Below are 19,488 nucleotides of genomic sequence, written 5' to 3' on the forward strand. Positions count from 1 at the left end.
ATAGGGCACCCCAAATTGTATGGAGGACCCCAAAAATCCTATAGGGGACCCCAAATTCCTATTGAGGATCCCAAATACCATCAGATCCTATAGGGGACCCTCAAATCCTGTAGAGGAGCCCAGAAATCCTATAAGGGACCCCAAATCTCCATAGGATCCTATAGGGCACCCGAAATCCTATAGAGGACCCCAAAAAACCTATAGGGGACCCCAAAAACCCTCCAGGGGACCCCAAATCCCCATGGGCTCCTATAGGGGACCCCAAAAATCCTTTAGGGGACTCCAAATCCACTAGGGGACCCCATAAATCCTATAGGGGGACCCCAAAAATCCTCCAGGGGACCCCAAATCCCCATGGGCTCCTATAGGGGACCCCAAAATCCTTCGGGGCACCTCGAAATCCTGTAGGGCACCCCAAATCCTATAGGGGACCCCAATAATCCTTTAGGGGACCTCCAATCCTATAGAGGACCTCAAATCCTTTGGAGGACCCCAAAAATCCTTTAAGGGACCCCAAATTCCTATTGAGGATCCCAAATACCATCGGATCCTATAGGGGACCCTCAAATCCTGTAGAGGAGCCCAGAAATCCTATAAGGGACCCCAAATCTCCATAGGATCCTATAGGGCACCCGAAATCCTACAGAGGACCCCAAAAAACCTATAGGGGACCCCAAAAACCCTCCAGGGGACCCTAAATCCCCATGGGCTCCTATAGGGGACCCCAAAATCCTATGGGGCTCCTTGAAATCCTGTAGGGCACCCCAAGAATCCTACAGGGGATCCCAAATACCATAGGATCCTATAGGGCACCCCAAATTGTATGGAGGACCCCAAAAATCCTATAGGGGACCCCAAATTCCTATTGAGGATCCCAAATACCATCAGATCCTTTAGGGGACCCCAAAATCCTATAGGGAACCCCAAAATCCTATGGGGCTACTCAAAATCCTATAGGACATCCCGAATCCTATAGAGGACCCCAAAAATCCTATAAGGGACCTCAAAAATCCTACAGGGGACTGCAAACCTCCATAGGATCCTATAGGGCACCCCAAATTGTATGGAGGATCCCAAAAATCCTATAGGGGACCCCAGATTCCTATTGAGGATCCCAAATACCATCGGATCCTTTAGGGAACCCCAAAATCCTATAGGGAACCCCAAGCCCTCTAGAGGACCCCAAAAATCCTTTAGGGGACCCCAAATCCACTAGGGGACCCCATAAATCCTTTAGGGGGACCCCAAAAATCCTACAGGGGACCCCAAATCCCCATGGGCTCCTATAGGGGACCCCAAAATCCTTTGGGGCACCTCGAAATCCTGTAGGGCACCCCAAATCCTATAGGGGACCCCAATAATCCTATAGGGGACCTCCAATCCTATAGAGGATCTCAAATCCTTCGGAGGACCCCAAAAATCCTATAAGGGACCTCAAAAACCCTACAGGGGACTGCAAACCTCCATAGGATCCTATAGGGCACCCCAAATTGTATGGAGGACACCAAAAATCCTATAGGGGACCCCAAATTCCTATTGAGGATCCCAAATACCATCGGATCCTATAGGGGACCCCAAAATCCTGTAGAGGAGCCCAGAAATCCTATAAGAGACCCCAAATCTCCATAGGATCCTATAGGGCACCTGAAATCCTATAGAGGACCCCAAAAATCCTCCAGGGGACCCCAAATCCCCATAGACTCCTATAGGGGACCCCAAAATCCTATGGGGCACCTCGAAATCCTGTAGGGCACCCCAAATCCTATAGGGGACCCCAATAATCCTATAGGGGACCTCCAATCCTATAGAGGACCCCAAAAATCCTTCGGAGGACCCCAAAAATCCTATAAGGGACCCCAAATCTCCATAGGATCCTATAGGGCACCCCAAATTGTATGGAGGACCCCAAAAATCCTATAGGGGACCCCAAATTCCTATTGAGGATCCCAAATACCATCAGATCCTATAGGGGACCCTCAAATCCTGTAGAGGAGCCCAGAAATCCTATAAGGGACCCCAAATCTCCATAGGATCCTATAGGGCACCCGAAATCCTATAGAGGACCCCAAAAAACCTATAGGGGACCCCAAAAACCCTCCAGGGGACCCCAAATCCCCATGGGCTCCTATAGGGGACCCCAAAATCCTATGGGGCTCCTTGAAATCCTGTAGGGCACCCCAAGAATCCTACAGGGGATCCCAAATACCATAGGATCCTATAGGGCACCCCAAATTGTATGGAGGACCCCAAAAATCCTATAGGGGACCCCAAATTCCTATTGAGGATCCCAAATACCATCAGATCCTTTAGGGGACCCCAAAATCCTATAGGGAACCCCAAAATCCTATGGGGCTACTCAAAATCCTATAGGACATCCCGAATCCTATAGAGGACCCCAAAAATCCTATAAGGGACCTCAAAAATCCTACAGGGGACTGCAAACCTCCATAGGATCCTATAGGGCACCCCAAATTGTATGGAGGATCCCAAAAATCCTATAGGGGACCCCAGATTCCTATTGAGGATCCCAAATACCATCGGATCATTTAGGGAACCCCAAAATCCTATAGGGAACCCCAAGCCCTATAGAGGACCCCAAAAATTCTTTAGGGGACCCCAAATCCACTAGGGGACCCCATAAATCCTATAGGGGGACCCCAAAAATCCTACAGGGGACCCCAAATCCCCATGGGCTCCTATAGGGGACCCCAAAATCCTATGGGGCTCCTCGAAATCCTGTAGGGCACCCCAAATCCTATAAGGGACCCCAATAATCCTATAGGGGACCTCCAATCTTATAGAGGACCTGAAATCCTTTGGAGGACCCCAAAAATCCTTTAAGGGACCCCAAATCTCCATAGGATCCTATAGGGCACCCCAAATTGTACGGAGGACCCCAAAAATCCTATAGGGGACCCCAAATTCCTATTGAGGATCCCAAATACCATCAGATCCTTTAGGGGACCCCAAAATCCTATAGGGAACCCCAAAATGCTATAGGGAACCCCAAGCCCTATAGAGGCCCCCAAAAATCCTTTAGGGGACCCCAAATCCACTAGGGGACCCCATAAATCCTATAGGGGGACCCCAAAAATCCTACAGGGGGTCCCAAATCCCCATAGGCTCCTATAGGGGACCCCAAAATCTTATGGGGCTCCTCGAAATCCTGTAGGGCACCCCAAATCCTATAGGGGACCCCAATAATCCTTTAGGGGACCTCCAATCCTATAGAGGACCTCAAATCCTTTGGAGGACCCCAAAAATCCTTTAAGGGACCCCAAATCTCCATAGGATCCTATAGGGCACCCCAAATTGTATGGAGGACCCAAAAATCCTATAGGGGACCCCAAATTCCTATTGAGGATCCCAAATACCATCGGATCCTATAGGGGACCCTCAAATCCTGTAGAGGAGCCCAGAAATCCTATAAGGGACCCCAAATCTCCATAGGATCCTATAGGGCACCCGAAATCCTATAGAGGACCCCAAAAAACCTATAGGGGACCCCAAAAACCCTCCAGGGGACCCCAAATCCCCATGGGCTCCTATAGGGGACCCCAAAATCCTATGGGGCTCCTTGAAATCCTGTAGGGCACCCCAAGAATCCTACAGGGGATCCCAAATACCATAGGATCCTATAGGGCACCCCAAATTGTATGGAGGACCCCAAAAATCCTATAGGGGACCCCAAATTCCTAGTGAGGATCCCAAATACCATCAGATCCTTTAGGGGACCCCAAAATCCTATAGGGAACCCCAAAATCCTATGGGGCTACTCAAAATCCTATAGGACATCCCGAATCCTATAGAGGACCCCAAAAATCCTATAAGGGACCTCAAAAATCCTACAGGGGACTGCAAACCTCCATAGGATCCTATAGGGCACCCCAAATTGTATGGAGGATCCCAAAAATCCTATAGGGGACCCCAGATTCCTATTGAGGATCCCAAATACCATCGGATCATTTAGGGAACCCCAAAATCCTATAGGGAACACCAAGCCCTATAGAGGCCCCCAAAAATCCTTTAGGGGACCCCAAATCCACTAGGGGACCCCATAAATCCTATAGGGGGACCCCAAAAATCCTCCAGGGGACCCCAAATCCCCATGGGCTCCTATAGGGGACCCCAAAATCCTATGGAGCTCCCCGAAATCCTATGGGGCACCTCGAAATCCTGTAGGGCACCCCAAATCCTATAGGGGACCCCAAAAATCCTATTGAGGATCCCAAATACCATCGGATCCTTTAGGGGACCCCAAAATCCTATAGGGAACCCCAAGCCCTATAGAGGCCCCCAAAAATCCTTTAGGGGACCCCAAATTCCTATTGAGGACCCCATAAATCCTATAGGGGGACCCCAAAAATCCTACAGGGGGTCCCCAACCCCCCCCCCCGTTTTTGGGGTCGGTTCCCTTATAGGGTTGGCGCGTGCCAAGTCCATCCCCACCAAGACGTACTCCAACGAGGTGGTGACCCTGTGGTACCGCCCCCCCGACATCCTGCTGGGCTCCACCGAGTACTCCACACAGATCGACATGTGGTGAGTGCACGAGGATTTGCACGAGGGTTTGCACGACGGGGTCCGGGGGGTGTCAGAAAGTTATAGGGTCGGGGATTGGGGGCATTGCAGGGGGCGTTGCACGGAGACCTCCGGCTCTGAAAGGGTCGTAAAAGTGGGGTTTGTGGTTTCTTGCACGAGGGTTTGCACGAGGGGGTCACACGAGAGGTCCGGGGTGTCACAAAGTTATGGGGTCGGGGCTTGGGGGCACTATAGGGGGTGTTGCACGGAGACCTCCAGTTCTAATGGGATTATAGAAGTAAGATAGGAGTCCCTTGCACAAGGGTTTGCACGACGGGTTCACACGAGGGGTCTGGGGGTGTCACAAAGTTATAGGGTCGGGGATTGGGGGCATTGCAGGGGGCGTTGCACGGAGACCTCCGGCTCTGAAAGGGTCGTAAAAGTGGGGTTTGTGGTTTCTTGCACGAGGCTTTGCACGAGGGTTTGCTTGACGGGTCCGGGGGTTTCACAAAGTTATGGGGTCAGGGCTTGGGGGCACGGCAGGGGGTGTTGCAAGGAGACCTCCGGCTCTAATAGGGTCATAGAAGTAAGATAGGCGACCCTTGCACGAGGGTTTGCACAACAGGTCGCACGAGGGGTCTGGGGGTTTCACAAAGTTATGGGGTCAGGGCTTGGGGGCACTGCAGAGGGCATTGCACGGAGACCTCCGGCTCTGAAAGGGTGATAAAAACAGGTTTAAGGATTTCTTGCACAAGGATTTGCACGAGGGGTTCACAAGGGGTCTGGGGGTGTCACGAAGTTATGGGGTCGGGGCTTGGGGGAACTGCAGGGGGCGTTGCACGGAGACCTCCGGCTCCAATGTGGTCATAGAAGTAAGATAGGAGTCCCTTGCACGAGGGTTTGCACGATGGCTCACACGAGGGGTCCGGGGGTGTCACAGAGTTTTGGAGTTGGGGCTTGGGGTCACTTTAGGGGGTGTTGCACGGAGACCTCCAGCTCTGAAAGGGTCGTAAAAGTGGGGTTTGTGGTTTCTTGCACAAGGATTTGCACGAGGGGTTCACAAGGGGTCCGGGGGTGTCGCGAAGTTATGGGGTCGGGGCTTGGGGGCACTGCAGGGGGCGTTGCAATGAGACCTCCAGCTCCAATGGGGTCATAGAAGTAAGATAGGCGCCCCTTGCACGAGGGTTTGCACGACAGGTCGCACGAGGGGTCCAGGGTGTCGCAAAGTTATCGGGTCGGGGCTTGGGGGCACTGCAGGGGGCGTTGAACGGAGACCTCCGGCTCTACAAGGGTGATAAAAACAGGTTTAAGGATTTCTTGCACAAGGATTTGCACGAGGGGTTCACAAGGGGTCCGGGGGTGTCGCGAAGTTATGGGGTCGGGGCTTGGGGGCACTGCAGGGGGCGTTGCACGGAGACCTCCAGCTCTAATGGGGTTATAGAAGTAAGATAGGAGTCCCTTGCACGAGGGTTTGCACAATGGGTTCACACGAGGAGCCTGGGGTGTCACAAAGTTCTGGGGTCAGGGCTTGGGGGCACTGCAGAGGGCGTTGCATGGAGACCTCTGGCTCTACAAGGGTGATAAAAACAGGTTTAAGGATTTCTTGCACAAGGGTTTGCACGAGGGGTTCACAAGGGGTCCGGAGATGTCACGAAGTTCTGGGGTCGGGGCTTGGGGGCATTGCAGGGGGCGTTGCACGGAGACCTCCTGCTCTGAAAGGGTCGTAAAAGTGGGGTTTGTGGTTTCTTGCACGAGGGTTTGCACAAGGGGTCACAAGAGAGGTCTGGGGTGTCACAAAGTGATGGGGTCAGGGTTTGGGGGCACTGCAGGGGGCGTTGCAAGGAGACTTCCGGCTCTAATAGGGTCATAGAAGTAAGATAGGCGCCCCTTGCACGAGGGTTTGCACAACAGGTCGCACGAGGGGTCTGGGGGTTTCACAAAGTTCTGGGGTCAGGGTTTGGGGGCACTGCAGAGGGCGTTGCACGGAGACCTCTGGCTCTACAAGGGTGATAAAAACAGGTTTAAGGATTTCTTGCACAAGGGTTTGCACGAGGCGTTCACAAGGGGTCCGGGGGTGTCACGAAGTTCTGGGGTCGGGGCTTGGGGGAACTGCAGGGGGCGTTGCACGGAGACCTCCGGCTCCAATGTGGTCATAGAAGTAGGATAGGAGTCCCTTGCACGAGGGTTTGCACGATGGCTCACACGAGGGGTCCGGGGGTGTCGCAAAGTTATAGGGTCGGGGATTGGGGGCATTGCAGGGGGCGTTGCACGGAGAGCTCCTGCTCTGAAAGGGTCGTAAAAGTGGGGTTTGTGGTTTCTTGCACGAGGCTTTGCACGAGGGTTTGCTCGACGGGTCCGGGGTTGTCACAAAGTTATGGGGTCGGGGCTTGGGGACACTGTAGGGGGTGTTGCACGGAGACCTCCAGCTCTAATGGGGTCATAGAAGTAAGATAGGAGTCCCTTGCACGAGGGTTTGCACGAGGGGTCACAGGAGAGGTGTGGGGTGTCACAAAGTTCTGGGGTTGGGGCTTGGGGGCACTGTAGGGGGCGTTGCACGGAGACCTCCGGCTCCAATGGGGTCATAGAAGTAAGATAGGCGCCCCTTGCACGAGGGTTTGCACAACAGGTCGCACGAGGGGTCCAGGGTGTCGCAAAGTTATAGGGTCGGGGCTTGGGGGCATTGCAGGGGGCGTTGCACGGAGACCTCCGGCTCTACAAGGGTGATAAAAAAAGGTTTAAGGATTTCTTGCACAAGGATTTGCACGAGGGGTTCACAAGGGGTCCGGGGGTGTCGCGAAGTTATGGGGTCGGGGCTTGGGGGCACTGCAGGGGGCGTTGCACGGAGACCTCCGGCTCTACAAGGGTGATAAAAACAGGTTTAAGGATTTCTTGCACAAGGATTTGCACGAGGGGTTCACAAGGGGTCCGGGGGTGTCGCGAAGTTCTGGGGTCGGGGCTTGGGGGAACTGCAGGGGGTGTTGCACGGGGACTTCATGCTCTGAAAGGGTCATAGAAGCAGGATAGGAGTCCCTTGCACAAGGGTTTGCACGATGGCTCACACGAGGGGTCCGGGGGTGTCACAAAGTTTTGGAGTTGGGGCTTGGGGGCACTTTAGGGGGTGTTGCACGGAGACCTCCAGCTCTGAAAGGGTCATAAAAGTGGGCTTTGTGGTTTCTTGCACGAGGGCTTGCACGAGGGGTCACACGAGGAGTCTGGGGGTGTTGCAGAATTATGGGTTCGGGGCTTGGGCTCACCTCAGGGTGTGTTGCACGGAGACCTCTGGCTCTACAAGGGTGATAAAAACAGGTTTAAGGATTTCTTGCACAAGGGTTTGCACAAGGGGTTCACAAGGGGTCCGGGGGTGTCGCGAAGTTCTGGGGTCGGGGCTTGGGGGAACTGCAGGGGGTGTTGCACGGGGACTTCATGCTCTGAAACGGTCATAGAAGCAGGATAGGAGTCCCTTGCACGAGGGGTTGCACAGGGATTTGCACGAGAGGCCTGGGGGTGTCACAAAGTTATGGGGTTGGGGCTTGGGATCACTTTAGGGCGCATTGCACAGAGACCTCTGGCTCTGAAAGGGTTGTAAAAGTGGGCTTTGTGGTTTCTTGCACAAGGGTTTGCACGAGGGGTCACACGAGGGGTCTGGGGGGAATCTATGGAGTCTAGATGGGATTTATGGGGTCCGGATGGGATCTATGGGGTTTAGGGGGGAATTTATGGGGTCTGGGTGCATTTATGGGGTCAGGAGGGGTTGTGGGGCCTTCCTTGCACGAGGGCTTTGCACGAGGGTGAGTTGGTGGTGACCTATGGGGTCTGAGTGAGATCTATGGAATCTGGATGGGATTTATGGGGTTTTAGGGGGGGATTAATGGGGTCTGGGTGCATTTATGGGGTCAGGGGGGTTGCGGGGCATCCCTTGCACGAGGGCTTTGCACGAGGATGCGGTTATGGTTTCTTATGGGGTCTGGAGCAAATCTATGGGGTCTGGGGGGAATCTATGGGGTCTGGTTGGGATTCATGGTGTTTTGGGGGGGATTTATGGGGTCTGGGTGCATTTTTGGGGTCAGGGGGGTTGTGTGGCATCTCTTGCACGAGGGCTTTGCACGAGGATGTGGTTATGGTTTCTTATGGGGTCTGGTTGGGATCAATGGGGTCTGGTTGGGATTCATGGGGTTTAGGGAGGGATTTATGGCGTCTGTGGGCATTTATGGGATCAGAGGGGTTGTGAGGCGTCTCTTGCACGAGGGCTTTGCACGAGGATTCAGTTGTGTTTTCTTATGGGGTCTGGGGGGAATCTATGGGGTCTGGTTGGGATTCATGGTGTTTTTGGGGGGATTTATGGGGTCTGTGGGCATTTATGGGTTCAGGAGGGGTTGTGGGGCGTCTCTTGCACGAGGGCTTTGCACGAGGATGCAGTTATTGTTTCTTATGGGGTCTGGGGGGAATCTATGGGGTCTGGTTGGGATTCATGGTGTTTTGGGGGGATTTATGGGGTCTGGATGCATTTATGGTGTCAGTGGCGTTGCGGGGGATCCCTTGCACGAGGGCTTTGCACAAGGATGAGTGCATGGTTTCTTATGGGGTCTTGGGGGAATCTATGGGGTCTGGTTGGGATTCATGATGTTTTTGGGGGGATTTATGGGGTCTGTGGGCATTTATGGGGTTGGGGGGGTTGTGTGGCATCCCTTGCACGAGGGCTTTGCACGAGGATGAGTTCATGGTTTCTTATGGGGTCTTGGGGAATCTATGGGGTCTGGTTGGGATCAATGGGGTCTGGTTGGGATTCATGGTGTTTTGGGGGGCATTTATGGGGTCTGGGTGCATTTATGGGGTGAGTGGGGTTGCGGGGGATCCCTTGCACGAGGGCTTTGCACAAGGATGAGTGCATGGTTTCTAATGGGGTCTTGAGGGAATCTATGGGGTCTGGGTGGGATTTACGGGGTCTGGTTGGGATTCATGATGTTTTTGGGGGGATTTATGGGGTCTGTGGGCATTTATGGGATCAGAGGGGTTGTGTGGCATCTCTTGCACGAGGGCTTTGCACGAGGGTGCGGTTATGGTTTCTTATGGGGTGTGGATGGGATCAATGGGGTATGGTTGGGATTCATGGTGTTTTGGGGGGGACTTATGCGGTCTGGGTGCATTTATGGGGTCAAGGGGGGTTGTGTGGCATCTCTTGCACGAGGGCTTTGCACGAGGATTCAGTTGTGTTTTCTTATGGGGTCTGGCGGGAATCTATGGGGTCTGGTTGGGACTCATGGTGTTTTGGGGGGCATTTATGGGGTCTGGATGCATTTATGGGGTCAGTGGCGTTGCGGGGGATCCCTTGCACGAGGGCTTTGCACAAGGATGAGTGCATGGTTTCTTATGGGGTCTTGGGGGAATCTATGGGGTCTGGATGGGATCAATGGGGTCTGGTTGGGATTCATGGTGTTTTGGGGTGCATTTATGGGGTCTGGGTGCATTTATGGGGTGAGTGGGGTTGCGGGGGATCCCTTGCACGAGGGCTTTGCACGAGTATGTGTTTATGGTTTCTTATGGAGTCTTGGGGGAATCTATGGGGTCTGGGTGGGATCTACGGGGTCTGGTTGGGATTCATGATGTTTTTGGGGGGATTTATGGGGTCTGTGGGCATTTATGGGATCAGAGGGGTTGTGTGGCGTCTCTTGCACGAGGGCTTTGCACGAGGATGCGGTTATGGTTTCTTATGGCAACTGGGTGGGATCTATAGGGTCTGGTTGGGATTCATGGTGTTTTGGGGGGATTTATGGGGTCTGGATGCATTTATGGGGTCAGTGGCGTTGCGGGGGATCCCTTGCACGAGGGCTTTGCACAAGGATGAGTGCATGGTTTCTAATGGGGTCTTGAGGGAATCTATGGGGTCTGGGTGGGATTTACGGGGTCTGGTTGGGATTCATGATGTTTTTGGGGGGATTTATGGGGTCTGTGGGCATTTATGGGATCAGAGGGGTTGTGTGGCGTCTCTTGCACGAGGGCTTTGCACGAGGATGCGGTTATGGTTTCTTATGGCAACTGGGTGGGATCTATAGGGTCTGGTTGGGATTCATGGTGTTTTGGGGGGATTTATGGGGTCTGGATGCATTTATGGGGTCAGTGGCGTTGCGGGGGATCCCTTGCACGAGGGCTTTGCACAAGGATGAGTGCATGGTTTCTAATGGGGTCTTGAGGGAATCTATGGGGTCTGGGTGGGATTTACGGGGTCTGGTTGGGATTCATGATGTTTTTGGGGGGATTTATGGGGTCTGTGGGCATTTATGGGATCAGAGGGGTTGTGTGGCGTCTCTTGCACGAGGGCTTTGCACGAGGATGCGGTTATGGTTTCTTATGGCAACTGGGTGGGATCTATAGGGTCTGGTTGGGATTCATGGTGTTTTGGGGGGATTTATGGGGTCTGGATGCATTTATGGGGTCAGTGGCGTTGCGGGGGATCCCTTGCACGAGGGCTTTGCACAAGGATGAGTGCATGGTTTCTAATGGGGTCTTGAGGGAATCTATGGGGTCTGGGTGGGATTTACGGGGTCTGGTTGGGATTCATGATGTTTTTGGGGGGATTTATGGGGTCTGTGGGCATTTATGGGATCAGAGGGGTTGTGTGGCATCTCTTGCACGAGGGCTTTGCACGAGGATGCGGTTATGGTTTCTTATGGCAACTGGGTGAGATCTATGGGGTCTGGTTGGGATTCATGGTGTTTTGGGGGGGATTTATGGGGTCTGTGGGCATTTATGGGGTCAGGGGGGTTGCGGGGCCTCCCTTGCACGAGGGCTTTGCACGAGGATGAGTGCATGGTTTCTTATGGGGTCTTGGGGGAATCTATGGGGTCTGGATGGGATTTATGCGGTTTTAGGGGGGATTAATGGGGTCTGGGTGCATTTATGGGGTCAGTGGGGTTGCGGGGCATCCCTTGCACGAGGGCTTTGCACGAGGGCCGTGTCGCACAGGGGCGTGGGCTGCATCTTCTCCGAGATGGTGACGGGGCGGCCGCTGTTCCCCGGAGCCACGGCGGAGGAGCAGCTGCACTTCATCTTCCGCCTCCTGGGTACGGATTTTGGGGGAAATTCGGGGGGTTTTGGGCAAATTGGGGGATTTGGGGAAAATTTGGGGGGGGAATTGGGGGATTTGGGGGCGAATTTGGGGGATTTTGGGGGGGGATTTGGGGGAAAATTGGGGGATTTGGGGTAAATTTGGGGGGGAATTTGGGGATTTGGGGGATTTGGGGTAAATTTGGGGAGCTTTGGGCAAATTGGGGGAATTTGGGGGGGGGATTTGGGATTTTGGGGGAAAATTGTGGAATTTGGGGCAAATTTGGGGGAAAATTGGGGATTTTCTGGAGAATTTGGGGTTTTGGGGTGGGGAATTTGGGGCAAAAATTGGAGGAAAATTGGGGGATTTTGAGCAAATTTGGGGGATTTGGGGTAAATTTGGGGGGTTTTGGGCAAATTGGGGGAATTTGGGGGGGAATTGGGGGAAATTTGGGGATTTGGGGGCAAATTTGGGGGAAAATGGGGATTTTCTGGAGAATTTGGTGTTTTGGGGGGGAAATTTGGGGGATTTTGGGGGGAAATTGGGGGATTTGGGGCAAATTGGGGGATTTGGGGTAAATTCTGGGGGGAATTTGGGGATTTGGGGGCAAATTTGGGGGATTTTGGGGGGGATTTGGGGGGAAATTGGGGGATTTCAGGGGGATTTGGGGTTTTGGGGGGGGATTTGGGGTAAAATTAGGGAAAATTGGGGGATTTGGGGGCAAATTTGGGGGATTTTAGGGGGGGATTGGGGGATTTGGGGGGAAAATTGGGGAATTTGGGAGAAAATTTGGGGGAAAATGGGGATTTTCTGGGGAATTTGGGGTTTTGGGGGGAAAATTTGGGGGATTTTGGGGGAGTCTTGGGGGATTTGGGGCAAATTGGGGGAATTTGGGGGAAATTTGGGAGGAATTTGGGGATTTGGGGGCAAATTTGGGGGACTTTGGGGGGGGATTTGGGGTAAAATTGGGGGATTTGGGGGAAATTTGGGGGGTTTGGGGCAAATAGGGGGATTTGGTGGGAAAATTGGGGGAAAATTGAGGGATTCCAGGGGGATTTTGGGTTTTGGGGGGGAATTTGGGGTAAAATTGGGGAAAATTGGGGGATTTGCGGGCAAATTTGGGGGATTTTAGGGGGGGATTGGGGGATTTTGGGGGAAAATCAGGGAATTTGGGGGGGAATTGGGGGAAATTTGAGGGAATTTGGGGGAAAATTTGGGGGAAAATGGGGATTTTCAGGAGAATTTGGGATTTTGGGGGGAAATTTGGGGGATTTTGGGGGGAAAATTGGGGGATTTGGGGCAAATTGGGGGAGGAATTTGGGGGGAGATTTGGGGGGAATTTGGGGATTTGGGGGCAAATTTGGGGGATTTTGGGAGGGGGATTTGGGGTAAAATTGGGGGATTTGGGGGAAATTCGGGGTGTTTGGGGCAAATTGGGGGATTTGGGGGGGAATTGGGGGGAAATTGGGGGATTTTGAGCAAACTTGGGGGATTTGGGGGAAATTTGGTGGGTTTTGGGCAAATTGGAATTTGGGGGGGAATTGGGGGAAATTTGGGGATTTGGGGGAAAATTTGGGGGAAAATGGGGATTTTCTGGAGAATTTGGGGTTTTGGGGTGGGAAATTTGGGGTGAAAATTGGAGGAAAATTGGAGGATTTTGAGCAAATTTGGGGGATTTGGGGTAAATTTGGGGGGTTTGGGGCAAATTGGGGGAATTTGGGGGGGAATTGGGGGAAATTTGGGGATTTGGGGGAAAATTGGGGGAAAATTGGGGATTTTCTGGAGAATTTGGGGTTTTGGGGGGGAAATTTGGGGGAATTTGGGGGAGTCTTGGGGGATTTGGGGCAAATTGGGGGATTTGGGGTAAATTTTGGGGGGAATTTGGGGATTTTGGGGCAAATTTGGGGGATTTTGGGGGGGATTTGGGGTAAAATTGGGGGATTTCAGGGGGATTTGGGGTTTTGGGGGGGATTTGGGGTAAAATTAGGGAAAATCGGGGGATTTGGGGGCAAATTTGGGGGATTTTAGGGGGGGATTGGGGGATTTGGGGGGAAAATTGGGGAATTTGGGAGAAAATTTGGGGGAAAATGGGGATTTTCTGGGGAATTTGGGGTTTTGGGGGGAAAATTTGGGGGATTTTGGGGGAGTCTTGGGGGATTTGGGGCAAATTGGGGGAATTTGGGGGAAATTTGGGGGGAATTTGGGGGGAATTTGGGGATTTTGGGGCAAATTTGGGGGATTTTGGGGGGGGATTTGGGGTAAAATTGGGGGGTTTGGGGCAAATTGGGGGATTTTGGGGGGGGATTTGAGGGAAAATTGGGGGATTTTGAGCAAATTTTTGGGATTTGGGGTAAATTTGGGGGGCTTTGGGCAAATTGGGGGAATTTGGGGGGGGATTTGGGATTTTGGGGGAAAATTGGGGAATTTGGGGCAAATTTGGGGGAAAATTGGGGATTTTCTGGAGAATTTGGGGTTTTGGGGTGGGAAATTTGGGGGAATTTGCTGCGAAAATTGGAGGAAAATTGGGGGATTTGGGGTAAATTTGGGGGGGAATTTGGGGATTTGGGGGATTTGGGGTAAATTTGGGGGGTTTGGGGCAAATTGGGGGAATTTGGGGGGGAATTGGGGGAAATTTGGGGATTTGGGGGCAAATTTGGGGGAAAATGGGGATTTTCTGGAGAATTTGGGGTTTTGGGGGGAAATTTGGGGGATTTTGGGGGGAAATTGGGGGATTTGGGGCAAATTGGGGGATTTGGGGTAAATTTTGGGGGGAATTTGGGGATTTGGGGGCAAATTTGGGGGATTTTTGGGGGGGATTTAGGAGAAAATTGGGGGATTTGGGGGAAAATTGGGGGGTTTGGGGCAAATTGGGGGATTTTGGGGGGGGATTTGGGGGAAAATTGGGGATTTCAGGGGGATTTGGGGTTTTGGGGGGGGATTTGGGGTAAAATTGGGGGATTTGGGGGAAATTTGGGGGGTTTGGGGCAAATAGGGGGATTTGGGGGAAAATTGGGGGATTTTGAGCAAATTTGGGGGATTTGGGGTAAATTTGGGGGGTTTGGGGCAAATTGGGGGAATTTGGGGAGGAATTTGGGGGAAATTTGGGGGATTCTGGGGTGAAAAATGGGGATTTCAGAGGGATTTGGGTTTTTTGGGGGGAAATTTGGGGAAAAATTTGGGGATTTTGGGGTGGGATTTGGCGGATTTGGGGGGAAATTTGGGGGATTTGGGGAAAAATTGTGGATTTTCTTGGGAATTTGGGTTTTTTGTGGGGGAAATTTGGGGGATTTGGGGCAAATTGTGGGATTTTGGGGGGGATTTGGGTGTTTGGGGGGAAAATTGGGGATTTTGGGGGAAAAATGGGGATTTTCTGGGGAATTGGGGTTTTTTGGGGGGGAAATTTGGGGGATTTGGGGGGAAAAATGGGGGATTTGGGGGGGAAATTTGGGGGAAAAGTGGGGGATTTGGGGCAAATTGGGGGATTTGGGGGAAAATTGGGGGATTTGGGGGAAAAATTGGGGGGAAATTGGGTTAATTTAGGACAGATTTGGGGTAATTTGGGCCATTTGGGGTGAGTTTGGGTCATTTTGGTTGAATTTGTGGCATTTTGGGGTGAATTTGGGTCATTTTTGTGTAATTTTGGGTTGTTTTGGGGACGTTTGGGTCAATTTTGGGCGAATTTGGGTCACTTTGGGGTGAATTTGTGTCGTTTTGGGGTGAATTTGTGCCATTTGGGGGCGAATTTTGGGCCATTTTGGGGTGAATTTGAGTCATTTCTGGGGATGTTTGGGTCAATTTGGGGTGAATTTGGGGCATTTTGTGGCAAGTTTGGGTCAATTTGGGGCAAATTTCTGCCATTTTGGGGCAAATTTGGGGCATTTTGGGGTGAATTTGGGTCATTTTTGGGGATATTTGGGTCATTTTGGGGTGAATTTGGGTCATTTTGGGGTGGATTTGTGCCATTTTGGGGTGAATTTGAGTCAATTTGGGGTGAATCTGGGTCAATTTGGGGCAAATTTGGGATAATTTGGGTCATTTTGGGGTGATTTGGAGTCATTTTGGGGTGAATTTGGCTCATTTTGGGGCAAATTTGTGCCAATTTGGGGTGAATTTGAGTCAATTTGGGGTGAATTTGTGCTATTTTGGGATAATTTGGGCCATTTTGGGGTGAATTTGGGGCATTTTGGGATAATTTGGGTCATTTTGGGGTGAATTTGGGTCAATTTGGGGCAAATTTGGGATAATTTGGGTCATTTTGGGGTGATTTATAGTCATTTTGGGGTGAATTTGGGTCATTTGGGGGTGGATTTGTGCCATTTTGGGGCAAATTTGGGTCAATTTGAGGCAAATCTGGGATAATTTGGGTCATTTTGGGGTGATTTGGAGCCATTTGGTGGGAAATTTGGGGCATTTTGGGGTGAATTTGGGTCATTTTGGTGTGAATTGGGGTCAATTTGGGGTGAATTTGTGCCATTTTGGGATAATTTGGGTCATGTTGGGGTGATTTGGAGTCATTTTGGGGTGAATTTGGGACATTTGGGGGCAAATTTGTGCCATTTTGGGGTGAATTTGGGTCAATTTGGGGCAAATTTGGGATAATTTGGGTCATTTTGGGGTGATTTGGAGTCATTTTTGCGTTAATTTGTGCCATTTTGGGGTGAATTTGGGTCAATTTGGGGTGAATTTGGGTCAATTTGGGGCAAATTTGGGATAATTTGGGTCATTTTGGGGTGATTTGGAACAATTTGGGGGTAAATTTGGGGCATTTTGGGGTGAATTTGGGTCTTTTTGGGGTGAATTGGGGTCAATTTGGGGTGAATTTGGGGTATTTTGGGATAATTTGTGCCATTTTGGGGCAAATTTGTGCCATTTTGGGGTGAATTTGGGTCATTTGGGGCAAATTTGGGTCATTTTGGGAAACGTTTGGGTCAATTTGGGGTGAATTTGGGTCATTTGGGGGAAATTTGGGTCCTTTTTGTGTCATTTTGGGTCATTTTGGGGGATGTTTGGCTCAATTTTAGGTGAATTTGGGACATTTTGGGTGAATTTGTGTCATTTTGGGGTGGATTTGGGCCATTTTGGGGTGAATTTGGGTCAATTTTGGGTGAATTTGGGGCATTTTGGGTGAATTTGTGTCATTTTGGGGTGGATTTGGGCCATTTTGGGGTGAATTTGGCTCAATTTTAGGTGAATTTGGGACATTTTGGGTGAATTTGTGTCATTTTGGGGTGAATTTGGGCCATTTTGGGGTGAATTTGGGTCAATTTCGGGTGAATTTGGGGCATTTTGGGATAATTTGGGTCATTTTGGGGTGAATTTGTGCCATTTTGGGGCAAATTTGGGCCATTTTGGGGTGAATTGGGGTCAATTTGGGGTGAATTTGGGGCAAATTTGGGATAATTTGGGTCATTTGGGGGTGATTTGGAGTCATTTTTGCGTTAATTTGGGCCATTTGGGGCTGAATTTGGGCCATTTTGGGGCAAATTTGGGTCATTTTGGGGCGAATTTGTGCCATTTTGGGGCAAATTTGGGTCAATTTGGGGTGAACTTGGGTCAATTTTGGGATAATTCGGGTCATTTTGGGGGGAATTAGGGGCATTTTGGGGGAAGTCTGGGTCAATTTGGGGTGAATTTGGGACATTTGGGGATAATTTGTGCCATTTTGGGGTAAATTTGTGCCATTTGGGGGCAAATTTGGGTCACTTTGGGGTGAATTTGTGCCATTTTGGGATGAATTTTTCCCATTTTGGGGTAAATTTGGGCCATTTTGGGGATAATTTGGGATAATTCGGGTCATTTTGGGGTGATTTGTTCCATTTTGGGGTGAATTTGGGGCATTTTGGGATAATTTAGGGACGCCAACAGAGGAGTCGTGGCCGGGGATCTCCGCCAACCCCGAATTCCGCTCCCATCGATTCCCCGTTTATCGCCCCGAGGGGCTGCGCAGGCACGCACCGAGGTCGGCCCTATAAGCGACCCTACAGCCCTACAAGGGACCCCAAGGCCCCATAAGGGACCCCAATGCCCCATAAGGGACCCTACAGTCCTACAAGGGACCCCAAGGCCCCATAAGAGACCCTACAGCCCTACAAGGGACCCCAGTGCCCTATAAGGGACCCTACAGCCCTACAAGGGACCCCAAGGCCCCATAAGGGACCCCAATGCCCCATAAGGGACCCTACAGTCCTACAAGGGACCCCAAGGCCCCATAAGAGACCCCAATAACACATAAGGGACCCCAATGCCCTATAGGGACCCCAAGGCCCCATAAGGGACCCTACAGCCCTACAAGGGACCCCATTGCCCTATAAGGGACCCTGCAGCCCTACAAGGGACCCCAAGGCCCCATAAGGGACCCCAATAACACATAAGGGACCCCAATGCCCTATAGGCACCCCAGTGCCATATAAGCGACCCTACAGCCCCACAAGGGACCCCAAGGCCCCATAAGGGACCCTACAGTCCTACAAGGGACCCCAAGGCCCCATAAGGGACCGACCCTACAGCCCTACAAGGGATTCTACACCCCTACAAGGGACCCTAATGCCCTATAAGGGACCCCAGTGCCCTATAAGAAACCCCATTGCCCTATAAGGGACGCCAAGGCCCTACAAGGGACCCCAAGGCCCCATAAGGGACCCTACAGCCCTACAAGGGACCCCAAGGCCCCATAAGGGACCCTACAGTCCTACAAGGGAACCCAAGGCCCCATAAGGGACCCCAATAACACATAAGGGACCCCAGTGCCCTACAAGGGACCCCAAGGCCCCATAAGGGACCCTGCAGCCCTACAAGGGACCCCAGTGCCCTATAAGGGACCCTACAGCCCTACAAGGGACCCCAAGGCCCTACAAGGGACCCTGCAGACCTACAACGGACCCCAGTGCCATATAAGGGACCCCATTGCCCTATAAAGGACCACAGTGCCCAATAAGGGACCTCAATGCCCTATAAAGTACACTAAGGCCCTACAAGGGACCCTACGGCCCTACAAGGGACCCCAAGGCCCCATAAGGGACCCTACAGCCCTACAAGGGACCCCAAGGCCCCATAAGGGACCCTACAGTCCTACAAGGGACCCCAATGCCCCATAAGGGACCCCAATAACACATAAGGGACCCCAGTGCCCTACAAGGGACCCCAAGGCCCCATAAGGGACCCTGCAGCCCTACAAGGGACCCCAGTGCCCTATAAGGGACCCTACAGCCCTACAAGGGACCCCAAGGCCCTACAAGGGACCCTGCAGACCTGCAACGGACCCCAGTGCCATATAAGGGACCCCATTGCCCTATAAAGGACCACAGTGCCCTATAAGGGACCTCAATGCCCTATAAAGGACACTAAGGCCCTACAAGGGACCCTACGGCCCTACAAGGGACCCCAAGGCCCCATAAGGGACCCCAATGCCCTATAGGGACCCCAGTGCCCTATAAGGGACCCTACAGTCCTACAAGGGACCCCAAGGCCCCATAAGGGACCCTACAGTCCTACAAGGGACCCCAATGCCCCATAAGGGACCCCAATAACACATAAGGGACCCCAGTGCCCTACAAGGGACCCCAAGGCCCCATAAGGGACCCTGCAGCCCTACAAGGGACCCCAGTGCCCTATAAGGGACCCTACAGCCCTACAAGGGACCCCAAGGCCCTACAAGGGACCCTGCAGACCTGCAACGGACCCCAGTGCCATATAAGGGACCCCATTGCCCTATAAAGGACCACAGTGCCCTATAAGGGACCTCAATGCCCTATAAAGGACACTAAGGCCCTACAAGGGACCCTACGGCCCTACAAGGGACCCCAAGGCCCCATAAGGGACCCCAATGCCCTATAGGGACCCCAGTGCCCTATAAGCGACCCTACAGCCCCACAAGGGACCCCAAGGCCCCATAAGGGACCCTGCAGCCCTACAAGGGACCCCAGTGC

At 52.2% G+C, this 19,488-nt stretch overlaps 1 protein-coding gene across 4 annotated transcripts in view; it reads left to right on the top strand.

Annotated features, from left to right (window-relative positions):
- CDK16 (cyclin dependent kinase 16) overlaps positions 1-19,488 on the top strand; it is a 101,847-nt gene that overhangs the window by 56,906 nt on the left and 25,453 nt on the right. For all 4 annotated transcript variants that reach the window (XM_090126776.1, XM_090126779.1, XM_090126778.1 and 1 more), the window contains exons 10-12: positions 4,422-4,542; positions 11,482-11,579; positions 17,417-17,522. In XM_090126776.1, the coding sequence (XP_089982902.1) occupies positions 4,422-4,542; positions 11,482-11,579; positions 17,417-17,522 (325 nt within the window). The remainder of the gene's footprint in view (positions 1-4,421; positions 4,543-11,481; positions 11,580-17,416; positions 17,523-19,488) is intronic.

The sequence above is a fragment of the Phasianus colchicus genome, chromosome 29 (genome assembly GCF_987193195.1).
Source record: "Phasianus colchicus chromosome 29, bPhaCol1.hap1.1, whole genome shotgun sequence".
Classification (NCBI taxonomy): Eukaryota; Metazoa; Chordata; class Aves; order Galliformes; family Phasianidae; genus Phasianus; species Phasianus colchicus.